Raw genomic sequence first — 22,110 nt, 5'->3', positions numbered from 1 at the left:
ATAAGAAAAGAAAAAAAAAGAAAGCCCAAAGAAGAAGTAGTTAGCATCCGGCATTAACCCTTTAAAGCAGCAGTTTTTCTATTAAAAAAACATGCTGAGAAATTACGAATTTTGTATTGCATATTCTTATTGGCCATACATAACAGAACACTTTATTCCAGATGCAACTTCAGTCAACCCTCGTTATAATGAGAAGCCACTTGAGTTATCACATTATTTGAAATTTCTCTCAGTCCCAGCTCAAATGCATGCATTTTAAACCTTGATTACATAAAGCAAACCGATAAGCTGCTCTGTTTAGAGCGAACTGTAAAGGGACACGTGTACGCCGACGACAACGCTCAATGCCGAGTGAAGCCTTTTGCGCCGGGTGAACGAGTGATCTTCTTAATTGGCAGCTATGCCATCCACACCACCTACACACTCTTTTCTTCCGTGTTTTCACACCTAAGCCCCGTTAATAATGTAAAGGTAGTGATGGTGGCATCGTGGCTGTGGTGGCCATGGTGCTAAGCAAGTAGTGTGTAATGGAACAGACAGATGTCACTCCACGCTGGCCTTCTGCACGTCCAAAGTCGCCCGAACCAAGACCATATTGACTCCCTCCCACAGCATGTGCAAAGGAGCCAAGCGAGACCGAGAAGTTCGATTCCAATCTGGCTCGATCGCCACTGAAAATGCGCCACGCGACACCCGTGTTAGACTTCCACGAAGTGGCACTATTTCATCTCTTTGTTCAGCCTTTACACAGTAGTCACTTTTATAGAATTACAAGTTATGCTGAATTTTCCTATGTCCTGCTGACTTCGTAATAATGAGAGATTACTATATAAAAAAAGAGGATTGCTCAATAAAGAGACAAACATTATCAAATCTTTATTTGCGAAAATTATTAAACGGCACTTTCATCCCTTTCTATAGGCTCCCTAGTAGGTAAGCACACAAAACATACAAGGCCATTTCGACCAAGCCTAGATAACGGAAGTGAAGCCATCTTTTGCCACCTTCCTAAACATTGCCTCCAACGTCTTAAGTACACCTTGATCTATGCTAAAGCAATGTCTTTTCTTTTACTGTTCCCTGAAGCATCCAAACAGTTCCCTTACGCGTCCTATAGCCCAGATGTGGCACTCTCCGACTGCTTTGTTACCTCATAGTTTTGTCCTAAAGGCTGCATCTGCAGTTTTCCACGCAAATTCTTTATTTTGAATTCTTGTCAGTCAATATCATCAAGCAGCTTCAAGTAGCACGAGCCCCACCATCGATGTCCATGCCAACCAACGAGGGCAGTAATTAGGTTAGGGAAGTGCCCGACAATGACTGTAGCAGAGCAAAACAGTGATCATTTGGCTATCACAGCATGGTTGACCTCTGTTATCTTACCAGGAAATGGAGACTCGAGTTGCATGCACTGATTGCGTTTTTGTGTATCTGCAGCGACAGCATGACGATGGTTGAAAAACGGACAGTCAGGGTCACAGGCAAATGTGTGCAAACACAGTAATGCATTGAGAATGCTTTTTCTGGCCATTTGTGAAATAAAGTCACTTATTTTCTTAAATATCAGATATTTCAAATTCCCGATTATTCCTGCAGAGTTCCTGTAGAGAGTCCGCATTTATAGAACGGTGACTGTCAACACTGAAACACATCGACTGCCACGAAGCCTCCAAGTTTGGTGGAGCTCGAGGACTTTGCTACAAACGCTGCATCAGCGACAGCTAGTTTGGCAGCTTCCAAAGACATGCCGCGGGGGCCACATTGATGTGTACTCACTCGAGAAGGTACTGCCGCGCCTTGTCCTGGCAGTTTGCAAGACCGGCGCCGTTCCAGCTCACGACGGACATGCCCGGGTCAGAGCGCAGGACCATGTTGATCATCATGCGCACCTTGTTGACCTGCAAGAGCCGAGATCAAAGCAGTTTATGCCACACGTAAATTTCCATGCCACTGAGATAGATGATGATTGATGGGTTTTAATGGCGCAGCTGAGATGAATGAGACGGGGCCTACGAGATGAATCAGTTCCGTTATCATTGGCCTATTTAGTGTTCACTGCAGGATGGAGGCCCCCCCTCCCAGTGATCTCCAATTTCCCCGTCTTGAATCAGCCGACCCCATCCTACCCCTGCGAACTTCCCCAATTCCAGTGCACCACCTAGTCCTCTGCCGTCTTTGACTGTGCTTCCCTTCTCTTGGCACCCATTCTGTAACTCTAATAGACCACTAGACTACGTATAACGTGGCCCACCCAAACCATTTTCCTCCTCTTAATGTCAACTAGGATATTGGTTGCCCCCGTTCGCTAGTCTCTAGCCTAACACATCTGTCTTCCTGTTTCTAAATGTCATGCCTATCGTTTCTTGTGCAGTACCTAGCTTCTTAAGGGGGGACGCGGGTCTTGAAACGGCAAAAAATCACAAAAAAGTCGATTTTCGGAAAAGTGCATTTTCGCTACGTTTATACATTCAAGAATCCCTCCGCGAAATCCAGAAGCTAAATTTTATCGGAAAATAATAAAAAATCGCGCTTAAAGGGGCCAGGGTGAACGCGAAATCAGCAAAATTTGGTCAAAAAATGTTCAAACTTCGCGCCGTCACCATTTGCGAACGCGGTGGCCGATGGCCGCCATCTTGCGCTTGTTTTGAAGCTGTTTTCTTTGTGCGCATTTTGCACCAGTTCAAAATGGCGTCGGTGAAGGGAAACCGACGCTATCGCGTCATTTCTGGAGGATGGGTCCGTGCCGCCGCCGCTTGGCCAAAGCGCGCACACCCCCGCGCGCCTCGCTCCTATTGGTCCGGTGCTCGTCGGCGCACGCTCGACCGCTCTCGCGTCTCGCTACGTTTGTTTATCTCTGGTTTCATCGCGCCGCTGTCTACGCTTGTTCAGCCGCTTGCTTCGCGACGTTTGATAAGATGCACATTTCGCTGCCCGGATGGCTGGAAAAGATTGTCGTCTCAACGCTACTACGCGTCAAGCGGCTGTGCAATGCGCGACGGAAGGCAGCTAGGCCTGTCATACTCGCGGAGTTGCCGGTTGCTGGTCTGCCTGGACATTCTACCGGATCGAGTTCCGAGCTGCAAACTGGCGCGTCTAGCGTCAACACTTCGTCCGCCCACGCCACGCATGTTGGCACAGATCGTGCAGGCACCGTTTCTTTCACGACTGAAGAAAGTAGCCAGCGCGCAGCGAGCGCCGGAAGACGTCCGGAGCGCCGGACCTTCGAAGTGCTAACTCCAGCAAGAAGCGAGAAGCCTCTTTGAGCGCAAGGAAGCTGGCCAAAAAGCGGCAAAAAGATAGGATGTATCCAGATTATGCCCCTAGTGAATTTCCTTGAGATTTTATTGGTATGTTCTCAATAAAGATGTTGTAGAACGTTTTTCCTTGATTTCTCAAAACAACAATTCCGACAGACTTCCAATTTTGGAGGTAAAATAGCTTCTGTCCTATTTCAGCTATCAACATAATTTTTTTTTTGCCAGAACGATAAATGTATGCAGTAAGCAATATGCACCTTTTCAAAGCAGCACTCTTCTCAAAAAGTTTTTGAAATGGGTCACGTGCTTGACATGTCAAGATGGCATTTTTTTCTCACAACTTTGATGAGCTCTAACTCCTGCTCAGATTAGCCTAGAACATTGAATAATACCTTATGGCACTCCCTGAACATGCTAGATAGTCTTTATACTCAAATTACTGTGTTAGGGTTTTCTGTTTAGAAGCTAATTTTCCTCCAAACAAAGGACTCAGCTTATGCAATGCATTTGGAGTATATCAGAAACTACTTATCCTATGGCAAAATTAATTATATTTTTAGAATCTGCATATTAAAATACACAATGTGTGAAAATTTCGTTGAGATCTGTCCACAAATAAAAAAGTTGTATTTCAAGTGTAGCCTCCCCCCTTAAGCTACTTTGTTATTGCCACCAAGTTTAAGCTGACTAGGTTAGTGCCTGTAGAATGCAATGATCCTTAATTCCCGTGAAACATACCATAAAGAGGTCTTCATCAGTGAAGCCAATGTCGAAGGACACCTCAAGGTCATGCTCTGGGTAGAGCGGCAAGTTCGACGACAATTCATAGCCCAGGCCGCAAAGCGCGCCCGTGTACTCTGACCGCTCCGCATTCACCCTGGGTAGAGCAAAGCATGCAAATGCAAAACCAAAGTGGCAAACCTGCAACAGAATATTCCGAGAGGTGAAACAGCAAAACTGAATGTTGAAGAGATGTGGATGTTGTGTACAGCCCGTGGCGAATGAGACAGACATAGTTCGCTTGGGAGAAGGTTGCTCAGTCGAATCCCTGCATAAAGACCGCTGGTTGACTGACACTTCTAACACAACAAAGTTTCTATACTCCTTCAGTTCAACAGGAGAAAGGGCAGCACTTTTTCGTGCATTTCAGTTTGTGTACAGTACATTCATTCTACTATATGAGCTAACTAGGAGGCTTGCAGGTCCCAACGTGAGGGCAAATTACAGATGAACCCACTGATAATGATACCAGATATACATTCAAACCTCGATTTAATAAAACTCAAAATGTAGCAAACTATTTTCATTTGCCGATTTTAGTTCCATAGAGAACAGTTTCTTTTTTTCGATTAAACGAAGCAATTTTGTGACACAGTTTCAAGCTAACAAAGTTTTCGGCCATTTCAAGCACGTACTTGGAGTCTGTATGGCTGGAAAATCTAGTAAAAGGCTATCAAAATGTAAGTCGAGGCAAAAGTTATTTGCAAGCATCCTTCCATATAAAAAGCTTTAGCGGCAAAAACACCTCTACCTTTGCCATGTTCATAGGTGAGCCACGTGCTGGATCTTTGAGGTAATCTACGCCAAGTGCAAAGGCCCAGCCGAGATACTTGGAGAGAAGTGCATTGTGTTCCCGTGTGTGCTGTGTTGGCAGTCGGGTAATGTCAAGATTGCGAGACACGGCACGAAGCATTCGCTCGCATTGCGACAGCGAGTGTTCACGGTCATCGAGTGAAACATGCCCTCCACGTTTGCCTGAGCACACGCGACACTGATAAAACTACAAGCCTTGCTTGGCGTAGTTGTCCCCCTGCTGTTGCCATCGATGCCCCGCCTTCCTGGCAAAACTGCAACTTTTTGTTTTTCAGGACGAATGTATTTTTTCCCACTTTTAGTTTTAATCTGTGGGTGCAATTTGGTGATGGCTGTGGGCGCTAAGCGTGATCCGTCATGGCATCGAAGGTTTACGGTGTCATACGACATAATGCATGCGAGTCTTGGATGCCATGAGCTGCGCTGATGCACTACTCTTGGTGCTATCTGTACTGCCCATGCTTGCGCTCCTAACCATGCTATTATGACCTGCCCATCTTGTGGTACTATTGCAATATAAGATACTATCTCCTAGGAATGTCCTGGAAATTTGTAAAATTATACTTGCTGTTGAAACTTTAAAATCTCGAATTAACGAAATTCACGATTTAATGATGTTTTTCTCTGAAGGTACACATTGGTTATATCGAGGCTTGACCGTATTGGCTATAACAATGAGCAGCCACAGCGCCATGAACGTCCGTGTGTGTTCTACGGTAAAATAAACTACTTATTGGAATACAGTCGCCGACCGATTTTCCGGACTCCGAAAATTCGGACATGCCCGATTATTCGGTCAGCTTCGCGGCACCGCCATTCTCCCCATAGACCATAATGTATAACAACTGCCGAATGTTCGGACACCTTGCAACCTCTCGTCTGATTTTTCGGACACTCCTTGAGCCAACTCGGTCGAGAGCACCATGCACCGACTCTGACCGGTGCATGGTTCGACTTGCTGAACGCCATTTTTGTTTTGAACGGAGCTTCCTTGCTGCCCCACGAAGTGACGCTACTGGAAATCCCCGCTCATCATTATCGTTTCTGCCTGGTTCGATACGCTTGTTCGATAGAGTGACTCTGCAGCAGTTCCGGTTTCAGCTTAGTAAGCCATGTCAAGACAATCCAGCAGCTGATTTGTTTCTTCGCGCATGACGCTGCGAGCATGCCGCGTTTTTTCGCTTGTGTGACTGGTGCCTGCACGGCGGTGTTTGCTTTGTGTGCTGTGTCGAGGTTTCGGTGATCCAACGCGGCATACGGAAACATCTCGTCAAGTGTCTAATGGCGCCGACAGTGCCCGCGCAGACTGCGCTGCGGAATGCCGGCAAGCGGGTGCCGGGAGGCCTAAGATTTGTCGCCTTCTGATGTGCTCCCTACCGACGCGGAAAATATTCTGCCGAGACTTGCGCAGTGGTTGCATTGCGATTCCGGACACCGTCTCACTGACAGTTTCACAGGTTCTGACACTGCTGTACTGACATGCGCAGAACTCGACGACGGCGAGATCATTCGTCAGGTTTCTGCTGCACCGCCGGACGATGACCGAGTCGGAAGTTGACGCACCATGTGCTACGCTGCCGTCGCATGCGGAGCGTGTACAAGCAGTGACTATGCTATCAGCCGCCTATAGTGACCGTACGACCCTCTCCGAGATTCAGGCTTATCTGATTGCGCGTAAACGGAACAGCGTGCAACGGCGCATTCGCGATTTCTTCAAGCCTACTGCCGAGCCCGAATAAGTGCTTGGAAATAAAGGATTTCATTTTTTTTTTCATAATCTGCTTTTTCGGACACCTGTTTATTCGGACATTTCCGCAGTCCCCGTGAGGTCCGAATAAACGGTCGGCGACTGTATTGTCATGCTGTATTGTCGGTAATAGCAATTAAATCTAGCTACCGGGTGTCTCTGCCGAGAGAAAGTGAAGAAAGAAAGAATGGAAAATCCTGGAAAAGGAAAAAAACTAGTGAGCTGCCGCACCCGCCTGCGTGTGTCGCCATTCCCCACTTTCGAAATACGCATCTGAAGGCATGCACTGCATGGCTCGCAGTTTTCTTTTTTAAGGATTTTTAATTTTTTCTTTTTGGCACGGACAGTTAGGGATCGCGGTTAGTGGAGGTTCGAGGCGGCACCCCTTGACGGCTTGAGTGTATGCTGCTGGCAACGCAAAGGAAGAGCCAGCATCCGGTGGAGGAAACAGTTCATTTCCGAAGCAAAGTGTCTGCCTGGAGTGCGCTCGGACAAATACCCCCAGGCCACGCCGAGCGCCCGTTTTTAAAAGCTTGGTCTAGCTCAGTCAATCACCTAGTCAATCTCCACGCCTGCCTGCAGAGTCACACAACAACCACAACCAACACATATAAATTCTTTGACTCGACTGTGCCTGCTTTCCCCCACCCTATGGGAGCGACCTCCTCGTCGACTGTGGACCAAAGTTCAGGCACCGAGAAACCACTCATAGAGGGCTTCTTCCACCTCCTTATAGTCACCTTGTTGAATGCATCTGCACCCATGACATTTGCAATCATGAGCTCGGTTAGGTTCACACCCGACTCTAAAGAACTGACTTGGGCAAACATTTCCTGGCGTCTCTTCAAGAAAAGAAAGCCGACGAATACATACCTGAGCTCACAATAGGGAGCAAACAGCAACGGCATGAGGCAGTGGAGCCCAGGCACGGAGGGCATGAGGGTGGTGTTACGCAGCGTAACGTGGTCGCTCGAAGCGCTCTGGCTCACGGTGCCCGCGACGAGGAGTCTGGGGTGCCGGTTCTGAGGCTCTCCGTTCAGCAGCACGGAGTTGACGCTGTTGCGGTCAACGTGTACGCCCCTGGTTGCAAGTGAGAGGGAAAAAAGAAAAAAGAAACTTGCTTGTGGCAGGATAACGATCAACATTATACCGGCACACATGAGAATGTCAAGGCAGGCGATGCTCACACGGGCACAGCCTAAATGGCTGCCGAGTCAATAGTCTATTGAGGCGATGGAGTTACGAGAAGCTCTACTGAAACTTAAACCACCTTTGAGCAATGTGCGCAGGCTAACAACTCTTCATGCATAACTTGTTTGCACTAACATGCCAAAACAACTTGTTTGCAAGATAAAGAACAGCAAGAAACTACTTACCCTGTGAAAATTTTAGTTAGCAGCAGCAACAACAAGCATCGCAGTGTAGAGATGGTAGAAGACCATCAGGAATATGTACTACAGCAAAACCTTGTTAATTTGAACTTCAATAATTCGAATTTATGGATAATTCGAACTGTACGATTTGGTCCGGGAAAGCTCCATACAAGTCAATGTATAAAAAAGCCTGTTAATTAGAATGCGAGCAGGTTCCGCCACGAATAAATTGAACTAACCGCCACCGCACCAGCAGCTTAGCGTTTGGCACACGGCCAGAGAAACGCATCCGCGATAGGGCAAATGCCTAGTCACGAGGCTGCACTGACCTAGAACGGAGAGAACAAAGAGAGAAGGTGAAATCGGGCAAAACCAAACTGGCACAGAAGCCAGAGGGCAGTGGCGGCTGCCTCCTCTCTGCCCTATGTGACCTCCAAGATTGGGTTCTTTAAACGCCAAACTCGGAGGCTTTGCAAATCTTGGGTAGTTGTAGCTCTCGAGTGGCAGATGGTACGGCCAACACAAAAACACAGTGAATCAGGTGCGTTGCAATTTTGCCTGCACTCAAGAACCGACAAACAGGAGCCTTTCCAATGTTACGTTTAGCACCTTTGCCTCTGCAGTCTCCGTTTCGGGTGTGCCCCGTATGCCTCAGTTTTCAGTGTCAGAAGCACCTTTTGTGGCTGCGACTTGAAGATGGCTTGTGCCTGCGGCAGATACTGCGCCGAAACACTAGAAGAGGAAAGCGACATCCTGCGGGAAGTGGACACCAGACTCTTGTCTAAGCAAGAAATCGTAAAGAAGCATGCAATACTGAAAAACTCGGTATTCACTTGCATAAAGAATAGGAGGGCTATTGAAGATGCCTTAGAGACAGATGTTGCCAGCAAAAGAAAGAGGCTGCGGCCCACAAAGTATCCCGACCTCGAGAAAGCGCTGCTCATTTGGATTAAGATAATGCATGCAACTTTGAGTGGCACCGTCATACTGCTGAAGGCAGCGGACTTTGCCCTGCACCTGAGCTACAATGACTTCGCTGCTTCAAATGGGTGGTTGCATCGTTTTCGCGAGTGTTACGACCGTGCTGTGTCAGGAGAAATGAAGACAGATAACATGCAAACGTGTAAAGTATGGCACTCCGAGGTGCCTCAAGGCTACAAGGAAAACTATTCTCTGCAGGACATATTTAATGCAGACGAAACTGCCTGATTTTTCAAATTGCTGCCCGCCAAAGCCATCACGTATAAAGCCGACAAGTGCACGGGAGGGAAAAGAAGTAAAGAAAGAACAACTGTGATGGTTGCAGCAAACATAACTGGAACTGAAAAGGTGCCACTGTTCATGATAATCAAGAAGTCATTGTTGCTTCAAGAACATCCAGTCCCTCTCAGAGGACTATGCAGCCAACAGAAAGGCCTGGATGACAGGGGAATTGTTTACGCAGTAGCTAGCAAAAATTGACAAGAAGTCTGAATGCTTTGGCTACAGAGTCCTGCTCTTTATAGACAAGTGTTCTGCTCGCTATAGACAAGTCCTGCGCGTTATAGACAAGCTCATAAGGCGGAGGTTGAGACGAAGGCGACTGAGCTGGCCTTCTTTCCAGCAAACAAGAGCGGCACTGCAGCCCATGGACCAGGGTACCATCAAAAATGTTAAATCATTTTATTGGCGCCACATGTTGGAACGAATAATTTTATGCAACAACTACCAAGTGACGCTCCTAAGTGCGCCACACATGCTTGTGGTTGCTTGGGAGCAAGTTACGGAGGCTACGAAAGCAAAGTGCTATTGCCACTGCGGCTTCAGCACGCTAGCTCTGCAAGCTAAGAAGCCACTCGCGCTCGAACGTGGCGTCACCGCCCCCATGACGGACATTTTGGAAGACGTCGGCTTTGCGGACTACGTCGATGTGGACGCAAGTGCAGCGGTGTGTGGTGCGCTCATGGACTAAGACATCATTTCTCAGATAAGAAACTCGGATCCTGTCACTGCCACTTAGGACACCATTGCTACAGGTTTCGTTTGCAATGCAGACGTACTGGGTTCGTCTCGTGATAACAGCGTCCTCGCGTGCCTTAAGCCGAGTGTGCAAGTGAAAGCATGTGACGGCGAGTCTACGATGGCGGCTCAATCTTGCGTGAGCATAGGAGGAAAGAGGAGGGAGCAGGGCTTCGTAGTTCGGTAGTGCGGGCTTTATCTTGAACACGATCTGCTTTGGAGGCACAGTCTAGGTAGGTCAATGCCTCATTGTATTGCGTGCACCGTGTTCTTGCTGCTGTCGCGATTCCTCACGCCTGCGTTTTGACACCATGCTTGTTAATGTAGTTAGTAAGCGAATGTTTACAAGAGGGCATTCTACTCCGGCGGCTGCTGCATATGGCGCGGCCGTGCAAGCCCTATTTGCAATGCGATCTGCGATGCGGACAGTCTAGGCGCACCAGGGGCCGATAGCTTCGCATTCACGAAGTGAAATGTCACCGTCTCTTATTTCCTCCTCTTGTTTTCACCTCTGTCCATGGGTGAGGTGTGCCGCAGGCCTGCAGTAGGGTGCCTGGATGCACGTGCCCCCAGGCACCCTAGCCTCCAGGATCGGTAGTAGTGGCGGTCACTACAATTGTTCATCTTAACCGAATAGCACGTCTGAGGCTGTTCGTCTCACGCGGATTTTTTTTTGCATTGTGTCAATGAAAAATCAAACATTCCCACGTTGTTCGTTATACATGAGAATTTGGCTTAACAGAGTTCGTCTTAACTAGAGTTCACTGAAGGTTGCAAATTGATGGACAGTTTCGTAACATCAGCTTCGCTGCAACATATCCGTGCTATATGGTAAAGCATATAAATGCCGCAAAGGCAATTTGCAACCCAATATTCATTAAAAAATAATTTAATATGTTTCTGACAGGACATGACATGTTCAACAGATTTACAGCCTTACAACTTGGAAAATTTAGTAATTCCCACTAGCTGCCCTCACCAGCCTGTGCCTTATTATACTGCATCAAATGCCCGTAAGTAAACTTGGAAGCATTTGACCCTGTATCAATCGTCACCCATTGCACTTGTCAAGCAATAAGCTCAGAATTGGAGGTGGGAGGACACTGCAGGAAATAAAAAAAGTGCTCTCTCGCCGTTTACAAGCCCGTCCTCTTTGCCACTGAGAGGCTGGCTTTTCCACAATGTTTAGACGTTTAGTGGCTAAGTGTGCTTCACAGGCAAAATTTTGCTAGCAGCAAAAAATTATCACAAAACTGCAGAAAATCACCACACTATTCTTAGATTATATAGAAACAAATGCTAAGAACTGTGTTTGCTCCCGCTCAGCCAGCAATATATTTTGATTCAAATATTCGTATCCAAACGAACATTCCAACATTTTTCGAATTTTTCGAAATTTTTTGAATCGAATATGAATACAAAAAACGTAACATTCAATATCATTCAAACTTTTCGAATATTCGCACACCCCTGCCTATAACCATGAAATCGCACACAAAAAAGTGGTTGCACAATTGGGACCATCCCTGCCCTTTCTGGCATCGAGGCTACACACTTCGACGCAGCGAAGCGATGTTCGACAAACACACACTTGCAAATGAGTATACTTTTAACAGCAAGTGTCATTAAACCTTTTCATGTGATAGTGTGCAAATGACACTGATGGTTAGGTGCACTCTGCACTTTCGTAAGCCGCTACTAGACGAAAGAAATTACTGCCCCGCCGACAATGGCAACGTCACCGTCATTATAATCCCAGTGAATTGCAATCACGCCAGTATTGGTTGTTCTGAGGAGTGCTGTTTTAGCAGTCAATAGGTGAAGCGCCAATAGTGACGGCACACAAGAAGGAATACAGACAGGACAAGGTGGCTTGTCCTGTCTGTATTCCTTCTTGTGTGCCGTCACTATTGGCACTTCACCTATTGAAAGCTATGCACCAACTAGCCCCACAACGTGTTTTACTGCTGTTTTAGCAGGTTTAACTGCACTGAGCTTTCAGGCACATCAAGAGGGCATTCGCTGCAAGAAGTATGCAGGTGAATTTTCAACGCACAAGTCTGCGGTTTTGTTTGAGACTGTCGTAGAGAGCTTCAAGGTCACAGGAATCCCAAATAGTAATGGACGGCACGGCAGAAGAGCGCCAACAAGGCTATGCTTGTCAAACGATGACGGCAGCAGAACCGACCAGGGGCAAATGAAACAGAAGTGATCAAAGTCGGCCGCCAGCGGTTGCGTTACTCTGCATAGCAGTCCGACTACGGTTCGAGGCTTCAGAGTAGTCGTAAGCCTGCCTTGTGTAAGGCTTGCACCTAATAAAAAGGAAAGTGCGGGGCTTACGCGAGTAAATGCGGTACATCTGCTCACCTGAGAAAGCACAGCTTCGACATGCCGACGAGCCTCGACTCCAAGGGACTGAATGGTCCGTGCAACTTTGCCTGCCAGAGGAAAAGAGAAGTGCGAGGAACACAACATTACTGCCGTTTCCAGTACAAAATTTCGTAGAAGTGATTTAGGTTTTCTTAATGCTGCTTTTTACAAGTCTCAAACTTCGGATTACTTTCACGCTGCTAAAGGTCAGCTTATCCCAAAAGATCAATAGGAACAGTTAAATGAGTCACTAAAAGCTTTTTTTTTTTTTTCCAATTCAAAGGCGAGAACTTTTTTTTTGAAAGATTACTGGTATGTTAATGTAAAGCATACTGGTTAATTGTCGCTTTTTCAAGCCCAAGAAAAGTGTATTAGAGATCTTAGAACTTTGGCAATGTGAATCCCTACTCCTTTAGATTTCAGTAAGCGTAGCACTTTATTGTAAATTCAGATGGTGCATTCAACTGTGGTGGTAGTTCTTGGCGATACTTTAACTTTCCTAAGATTTAATGTGACAAGCAAACATAAAATGCACGCTGTCTTTAGCATAGTTCGTGCATTGCTAGAAATGCTGTTGTCTGTAGGGGCTGGTGCCTCTGGTGCTAGTCATATGAAATCTCGCAGACTTGAAAGCATCCCTGAAAGTGATTACCCAGGAATTTTGCTCCTGGTCGTTTCAGTGCCCTCCTGCAGCAATAAAAAAAAGTAATGTAAAACAGTAACGACGCTTTACTCTAAGCATAAGTTGGATCTAATGTAGATAATAAAGCCAAGTGAGGTTATCGGCTACTAGACCCCCCGATTCTTGTAATACAGCTTTAAAGGAGTCAATTTAAAGCAGCGCATTCGTACCAGTACCTGTGACCAGTCTCAAATATGCCATCACTTTTCGCAAGCCTGAGATACTAAGCCCGGCACCACATTCATGATCATGGCAAATGCATGCAAACGCACATTATAAGCAAGTACCCGCCAACATAAAAATTACTGAAACAAAAAAAAAGAAGACTAGACATGAGAACAAAGGGGGCGGAAATAACATGCAATTTCTGAAAATTTACCTTAAGCACATACCTCTTGAGGGATATATACACAGATTATTAACCATAATCTACCTTTATATGCAGCCAATTCAGAACAGCACAGGGTGACAAGCAATGAAGTGGTGTTCGATCACGACGGCTTTGCCATTGGCATTTTCGCCTGCTGAGGAACCTGTCTAAATAAACTTGCTCAAAGCAAGTGGCCCTCTAATATCCTTTCCCCGACTTTCGAGGGCATGGTTGGAGACCAAGGAGCAATAATTTTTATCGGCCAGAATTAATTTTTTTTAAACCTGTAACATCCGTAAAATTGAAGTATGCATGCAGCGCTCGCACTACGTCTTCCTCATCTGCACATACTCACCATCACTCTGTGGAACCACAGCAGCAAGCGGTACACTCGCTCTAACAAAACAGATCGGTGACCTGACCATTACCATTTCCTCATGTTAGTATGAGCTTTAGGGAACTTAAGGGAATCTGAACTTTAGGGAAATTTAGGAGAGCTGGCAGGTATGAACGCAGATGAAACCGGGTGCTTGCTTGCAATGCAGGGAAAACGGCCTGGTGCTCCCGCCAGCGCACTCACCTTGCGCGCCGACATCTGCGGCATGCCAATGTCCAGCTTGGTGGAGTCAACTTCGTCCATTGCATCTATGATGCTCGGGTCGACCGCCTCCGACGTCAGCGACTGGTGGTAGGACTCCACCCTCTCCCGCAGTTGGTGGTTTCTCTGTCATTGCGCAACAACCAACAAAAACGAGTCATTTGCTGCCTAGCGGAACAGACCTGGTCGAGAAAGTTAAAGGCCAACTGCAACAAAACTTAACGTTAAAATGAGTAGTACATAAGCAGTCGCGGCAAAGCCGGGGCTGGTAATCGTTTTAGCCTTTATAATGGTGGAGACTTCTGAACAATAAGATGACCATAGGGCAGGGAAAGAAATAATAGGTCCGTTTGATTTGACTGTGCCACTGTGAACCAGTTACACGTGATTGTGCAGCTCGACTTCGGCAGTGGAGGGTCACAACGTGACACTTCAAACAAATGCCGAGATGCAGATGTAGTGCAGGCATTGTTTTGTCTGCCTAATGGTGCTGACCATCTGCGCAAGTTTCAGAGGTTTGGAGCCACAGGTACGATCGCCTTCCGAGGCGTAAGTACATTCCGCCTTGCATAGACACGGCAAACGCATGTAAGCGGGGCTTCAACGGCGCTTACGCCGGTGTACTGCGTCATCCGCTGTGCTGCTGCTGCTTTGAACCTGCACGTCTGCGCCAAGTTGACAGTGTCTACACACAATTTCCACATAACGAGGTTTCACTGTCTTCGTGAAAGAATCCAGGGGCCTTAATACAATCTTTTTTTTGGGGCACATTAGTTTTTTTCGGACATTCGATAGTTCAGTCTTTTTTACGTTTCCCATGGAGTCCGGATTATTGGTCATCGACTGTAACCATCAATTACATGTTAGCTGAACGATCATGGTGCCAGAGTTTCCTCTAGTAAGTTGTGTAAGAAACTCCATGCACTTCATATCCACTGCCGGAAGAAGGGCTCTCCCGGTGACCTCCAATTACCCCATCTTGCGCTAGCCGATTCCAAAGTTATGTTAGAAAATTCTACAATTTCATCACACCACCTATTTCTCTGCCATCCTCGACGGCACTAGCCTTCCTGGGACACTCATTCTGTTAACTGTTAACATTAATTGGTTATCCGGTCTAGATAAATGTGACAAGACGAAACTCCAGAGGCAATTTGCTGCATAATTGCCTTTCCCCTGCAGCAAAACTTTACACAATCTCTTCTGTTCCCCTATGCATGCTACTAAAAGGCTTCTTGCACAAGCCCTGCAATGCCCGACTATATCTTAAGTGCATGCTTGAAGATTGCCATTAATTCGTCTCTTGTGAGAGCGCTAGATTTGGTCAAATTATCCAAAAGGTCAAATTAACTACTCGCAGCAAAATGAACAAATTCAAGCCTTTTCCAAGATCAAGAAACAGATCCTGAAGAATTACTTTGATCTCAATGGACAGTACTGTGTAATTTCCATGTGATGCCATGCTAAACGCCAAACATGGGTTCATAACATGACACGAAACAAGTGGGAACCGACGGCTTCACAAGCAAGAAGAGCATTGGGCGTTAAAACCCAAGAATGAAACAGCTACGCGTCAAGGGAACAGTAGCGAACCCTGCTGAATTTCTTGTGTCTCCAGCTTTTAGTAACCACTGCAGTGTTGGGGGGGTGGCCTGCTCAAAGTAAATGAATTTTCCTACGATAGCCCCCTCCCCCACCCCCCTTAGTGTATGGTTTCTCGCATAGACTTTCATGTGCATTCAAGTTAAGCAAAAAGTCAAATCAGGAGAGGTCGAGTTAATGGGAGTCGACTGTACAAGCAAAGTATAAAGATGAATGGATAAATAAGCACCTTGGAAAGGAAGCTCTCCTCGCAGTAGTCGGCGAAGCCACGTTTCACTAGCTCGTCGTTGACGTTGACTTGCGACGGTCCACTGCCCACAATCAGATGCAGGCGGACGACATTATCAACGACCGAGTACACCTAGGAGTAAAAATAAAACCAAAACCAAATATGTTGTGATGGCACCGAACCTTTTGTGATGGTGACAGCACCAGGTTAGTTGGCAATCCTGAATCTAAAGGTAACATGGGAAAACTAGACACAAACCTGCAGAAAGGATCACAAACGTGCGTACAGTTAAGCTTTGTTAACTCGGACTTTGCAGGACAGAAAAAAAAAATGGCCAAGTTTACCGAATGTTGAATTTTCTAGGATGTCAAAGAAAACAAATGAATGGTTACTACGTCAACGCACTTTTGTTTACTGGATGAATCAGCAAGTACCGTTTCTATTTACCACTAAAGCAGTGCAGAAGCTGCAATTCTCGTCATATTGTGATTCATTAGTGTTTCCAATGGCGAAGGCCTCGCGACTTCCTTCACAGCATGGCTACGGCATGAATCTTCATCGAGGATGCTTTTCACTACCACGCATGCATCCCGATTATTTTTTCTCAAGTGAGTTGGTCACCAACAGACTGCCCATCCACTGATATAGCCAACGCTCTTCATCCTCAACGCTTTAGACCAATCTAAAGCGGACTCAACTACTGCTGACGAAACTGCACGCACACCAAGTGAAACCAAAACTAGCGTTTGCTGCAACAATTGCAGAAGAAACTGCCATCATGGATGGCAGTTATGAAGACATGCGGCCAACACACTGTTACGCATGACAGTAAATGAAAGAATAAAGGCTTTAAAGGCATAAATAGGCACAAAATGTTCTGGCGTTGCTGTCATTCATGAACAACTTCCGCTGATGCTGATGACCATGAAGATGTGGACTCCATCGCTTCGATTCAGTTGGGTCCTAGCGCCATTTTTGGTCTTTCGTGGTGCTCGTCGCTTGCCGAGCTCCTAGAGTTGTCCAAATTAACTGATGTGCAACCAAGTAAGTTTAAATGAAAGAGTTTGATTGCATTGAATAATGCTTACGCCTGCAGGGCCCAGAGGACGCGTCAGAATTATCTGGGTTTTCTGAATTATTGATGGTGGAATTAACAAGCTTCTGGTGTATAATTAGGGAACCCATTTTACATCTCGTGACAGTAGTACCGTTGCATTCAGCATATACTTCATTGCAAATCATTGCGCATGTTTTACTGCATAAGACCGCCATATTAAGGTGAAGCTGACTTCTGGAAAAGGGCTTTATGCAACTTAGACCCCACTGGCAAGGATGACAAAGGCAGGGTGGTGGCAGTCGTGGCTTTAATTAATGCAGTTTCGGAACTGTGGTCACAACAGCAAGTTTTAAAAATCGAACGGCAAAGGGTTTCAGTGTTTGAAATTCAAATGCCCTTGTATATATTATAGAGCCTCTATGGGGTACATGGCGGCAAGCTAATAAGCATACTGTAATATCACCAGAAAGGTAGAAGTTAATGAAATGGCACTAGGAACATTGGGCCCATTTTAAGTTTAATTATTTCAAATTACTTAGGAAGTGCGTTTTTCATGAACAGCCGTAATTGCCGACTCGTGAACAAGTAGTAAGCACTTAACAGCAGAGAGTTACGAGAATGCAATGCGCTGCAAGTGGAATTAAGTTTCAATGACATTTAAGCATGTCTGCATGGCGCAGCGTGAATGGCACTCAAAACTTAGGGCACAGAGGTGTTGATGTCATTTCTCATCACCACATGGCCTGGTTATTTAGCCACCAAGCTGCCGTGGCAAACAGACCAAAGGTGATGTTGAAAGCCAACAAAAGTAGGTGCGCACGACAAACTCACCCGGCCCACGAGGTACTGTTGCATGACCAAACGGCTGAACATCTCCAGGGCAGGCTTCGTCCACTGGTCCTTCCCGCTGGCCAGGGCCGCAGGGCGCACTTCGGCCAGCTTGCACTCGAACGCCTGGTTGTAACATGGGGGCACAGACACATTATGAAGAGATCTGGTCACTTCGGCAACCAAATTTTTAATTTGCTAAGCTATACCCAATAATTTTGTTTATCTGCGTTGGTTACCTTGCAGTTTGACTTCAGGACAGTAAATGAAAGCCAAAAGTGCGCTTTCCACAAATCTCGTCTAACCCTAGCCGAGATGGTAGACCTCGGGCTAGTAATCTTAGACGAGGCCTCAGTCTTTCTCCGTTTCGTTCCTCGAACCATCCAGACTTTTTAGACGTGCGTCTCAGCTGCAACAGCGCTGTAGATTAGCAGAAGCATAGCCAGCTTGGTTAGGGCGACAGAGTTTCCTACAGGGAGCTCTGGCGCCAATGTTCATGGGAGCTGCCAGCAACTGCGGTGCAGCCAGCGTGGAAATGATGGCCTCAACTTGATGGCCTAAACTGAAAATGATAGCCTAGATGCAATGTGCAAGCTTACTGCGGCTCTCGAGACTTCACAACCTTGGAAAGTGGCAAATTATGCCGAACCTGACAATGAAACGGCTTTGGACGGTGCCTGCTCTTTACCGTCGGCGCCAACTGCATACGGAGCGCTGATCGAGCCACATGATGAGCAGTCCCATCGTTTGTCGCACAGATCGGCCTTACAATAACCCCCCTCCCATAAAGGTTGGGTAGCTCTTCTGCACTCTGGAGAAAAACTGGAAAGAAAATCTCTCCGTGCAATAAACAAAAGGTTGCCACAAGATGCAGGTCCACTATTAGGTGTTCAGTACAACAGAACACCACCAATTCATTAGTTTCCGAGGAAAAAAAGAAAGGAATCATTCCATTCAACACAAATTCTAAGGACTAAAAATATAGTTTCCAGACTTTCATATATATTAGAACTGAGCTGCAATCAGCCCTGGCATACAATTTGGTGTTCCCTTCAATAACAGTAGACCGCACAGTATACCATAATTTCCATGTACCTAAGTTACTGATGGCTTGCTACATTCTTGTTATGCAATGCCAAACATATGGAGCGCCATATTTTCTTGCCCAGTATGTGAAAGCATTAAATTTTGTGAAAAACTGATATTTGATATCCCATGTGAGAACCAAGTACACTCGAACCTTGTTATAACGAAGTTGAAGAGGGAGCTGAAATTTATCTCTGTTACTTTATTATATCCATTGTTGCCATTTACTGCAATACATGTGGAACGGAGTGCACATTTGTAAACATGTGCATAAGTAGACGGCCTTGTGGCCTGAAGAGGCTACGCCCAGATGCCAGCCCGCGCGACGTGTCGCCGGGAGAGGGGGAGAAGCGAATACACGGCCTGTGTGTGCCCCTGAGATTGAGTTGGGGTGGTTGGTCTCCGAGGCCAGCCCAGCTGCGGCTGCCTGCGCGGCGCGCATTAGACAAATAGAGAAGTGAACGCACTCGTGCTTCGCACTGCCGCACGTAGCTACACAGCATGGCGCAACTCTCGCAGCTTGCGCGTGACCCTTCAATTTACGCCGAGGAGATCTCGAAGGCCACACTCAACTGCACCTGCCTGCGCGGTATGCCACACCGGAGTGAATGCACCAATCTTTCGCACCACCGCGCGTAGCCACGCAGCCAGGCATGCACAAGAAAGGTCAATGGAGAAGTACGACAGTACATACATAGTGATCTGCTGCTCGTGCGGTGGTGAGACAGACCAGCTTTGCTTAACAATGCATTCCCCACGGGACTTGCGAACTGCCGCAGCAAAACCGTGCCGCATCCCACGGAAAGCAATGTACTCGGTGTGCAAGGGTAGGGTATCTTTTGGTTTCGAAGACAAATCTAGTCCATTATATGTCCACTGGCCGGACAATTTCACTTCGTTAAAACAAGGCTTTAAATACATGTATCTATATGAAGATTTCAAGGGGAATTTCATTTACATCGGTATATCCATTATTTTGTTACATCCCATTTCGATATTTCGCATGCACCCATCAAATCTAGCCACTTGAAAAAAGAAAGCCAGCTGTAAATACGCCTGAAAAGCACCGAAAGGAGTCAACGAGCTGGGCGACAACATGCTGGCACCGAGAGTAAAAACAAAGCCATCTGCCTTCCAATTTACTTTGTTAGAACGCTTTACACATATTATTCGAATTTCCAGCACAGGTCCAATCAGAAGTGCTTCAAGATGCAGCGACACATCTTAAACCACATTTTTTTTATAATATACAAAATTCTGCGGTATCACAGCTTTTGCTTTTGATGTGCTATCTTGGCATGCGCTATTGTGCGTACGGTTTCTCAGGGCGTTAAAGAATGACACAGCAGGCAAGCAAGACTAAGCATGCCTCACCTGAGCTGGCGTGGTGAGAACGTCCACGTGAGTCTCCGGGTCAATGTTCCTGAGCGCGGCTACGCCGACGTTCTCAGTATTGCCGTAATCGAGGAAAAACACCTGCGAGCAATTGAAGTGATCCCAACATCACGCACGGCTCGTGGTTTGGCACCAACACTCTAAACCCACACGACGCATCACCCCACACACCCGCACCAAAACGCAAAAGTAATTGGCAGCCACATCACCAGCTTTGAACCATGGTGCTAGAATAGTAGGAAGTGGTATAAGCCTACAAATTCATGCAGAATTGCCACGCAACTGGTCGCTCGAGGCGCTTAGCGTGTATTCGCGGGCTTCTTTCATGCTCGGAAAAGCACTTATGTAGCACGCATTGAGCAACAGAAAGCTTTATTGGGAGTTTTTCATGTTGCTCTACAATTTTCTCATTGACACTTTTAATTTAGTTATAATATTTGAGAAGTTGGTTAATCAATTAGGACTAATGTAATTAGGCAGAATGATGTTTAATTAGGACTAATTATGTAATTAGGTAGAATGAAAAGAAATGGTCCGAGTATCCTCAAGCGATGGCAAACAACATCACCCCGGTTCTTCGCATGTTTTTAAACTATGGCTAAAGTTGGCTGGGACACCCTGCATATATACTGTCGCCGACCGATGAATCGAACACCGATAATCCGGACATGCTTGGTAATTCGGACAGCTTCGTGGCGCCGCCAATGACACCATAGGCTTAATGTGTAAAGATGACAGATATTTTGGACAGCCGCTAGCTCTACATTTGATTATCCAGACTCCGTCCATGGCTGTCGCGTATGCCAGCTCTGCCGCCATTATCTTCTCTGGCATCCTCAACAAGACATGAAGTATGGCCTCGGAGATTACACGCTAAATGGAAATTTTTTGAGGCCTTGCCCTGGTCGCCGCTTTACGCCTCTGAAATTTAACTGCAAATGCCGATCTTGGAGGCATTGCTTGAATTGCAAGGTCGCATCAACATCTCGATCATCACATCCTTTTCCGGCACCCTCATGTGTGGCCTGCTATCGCCATTCTGTTTGTTGCACAGAGTTCCCTACGAGATACTAGAGGGAATTCTGGTGCTGCAATGGTTGATCCACCATGGCAATGATGGGAAGTAAATGGATTTGTCTGATCTTCGCGCTCCCCGGAGAGTATTGTTATACGTGGGTTCGACTGTATTGCTAATGTATTGTATTGTGCATGTATTATGTGCATTGTAGGCTGTGTGCAGATCATGTAATCTCAAATGGCGTCCCCCTTTCCTAATGCTGGTCTGGGGAGATATAATAAATAAATAAGTAAGTAAGTAAGTAAGTAAATGGCGTCTCACCTTCACCAATTTGTTGGCGAGCATCTCCTCGATCCTCGCCCGGAAGTAGACTCCCTGATATGGTGCGAGCACCAGCATGTCGGGGGCTGGCTGGGTCGTCAGGGGCTGCACGGAAGCAATCATCAAACTGTGCAATCATACAGTCAAATCCCGATATAACGAATCACACAGGACCACCGGAAATTGCTCGTTATTCTGAAAGGTCGTTATGGTGAAAGCCCCACAATTAGCCATTCTGCCTGTCAACTAGGGGTGCGTGAATATAAAAATTCTTGAATACGAATAGAATACGTATGGAATACGAATACTTACTTTCATATGTCGAATCAAATGTTGAAGTTAGGTTAGGTTAGTTAGGAACAGCAAGTTAGGTTAATTCGTTATGTTGGAACATTTCAATTGCATTGTCAATGCTAAATAACGACTAGCAAGCGGTTATACTAAAACATTGTTATTGGGCTCACGTTAACTTGGAAAAATTCCCACTAGCCGTCCTCACCAGCCTTTGCCTTATAATGCAGCATGAAATGCCTGCGCAAACGGCGTCTCTGTTGAGAAAAAGTATGTTTAAATACACAGCTTCTCA

General features: G+C 46.3%; 1 protein-coding gene across 3 annotated transcripts in view; it reads right to left on the bottom strand.

Moving 5' to 3' along the window:
- Positions 1-22,110, bottom strand: part of LOC139047963 (ATP-dependent RNA helicase TDRD9-like) — an 89,684-nt gene that overhangs the window by 5,242 nt on the left and 62,332 nt on the right. For all 3 annotated transcript variants that reach the window (XM_070522185.1, XM_070522186.1, XM_070522187.1), the window contains 9 exons: positions 21,525-21,629; positions 20,165-20,266; positions 17,708-17,830; positions 15,820-15,951; positions 13,971-14,114; positions 12,336-12,406; positions 7,471-7,677; positions 3,996-4,134; positions 1,777-1,898 (listed from right to left, as the gene is read on the bottom strand). In XM_070522185.1, coding sequence (XP_070378286.1) covers positions 1,777-1,898; positions 3,996-4,134; positions 7,471-7,677; positions 12,336-12,406; positions 13,971-14,114; positions 15,820-15,951; positions 17,708-17,830; positions 20,165-20,266; positions 21,525-21,629 — 1,145 coding nt within the window. The remainder of the gene's footprint in view (positions 1-1,776; positions 1,899-3,995; positions 4,135-7,470; positions 7,678-12,335; positions 12,407-13,970; positions 14,115-15,819; positions 15,952-17,707; positions 17,831-20,164; positions 20,267-21,524; positions 21,630-22,110) is intronic.

Source organism: Dermacentor albipictus, chromosome 7 (genome assembly GCF_038994185.2).
Source record: "Dermacentor albipictus isolate Rhodes 1998 colony chromosome 7, USDA_Dalb.pri_finalv2, whole genome shotgun sequence".
Taxonomy (NCBI): domain Eukaryota; kingdom Metazoa; phylum Arthropoda; class Arachnida; order Ixodida; family Ixodidae; genus Dermacentor; species Dermacentor albipictus.
This window is presented reverse-complemented; position numbering and strand designations above follow the sequence as displayed.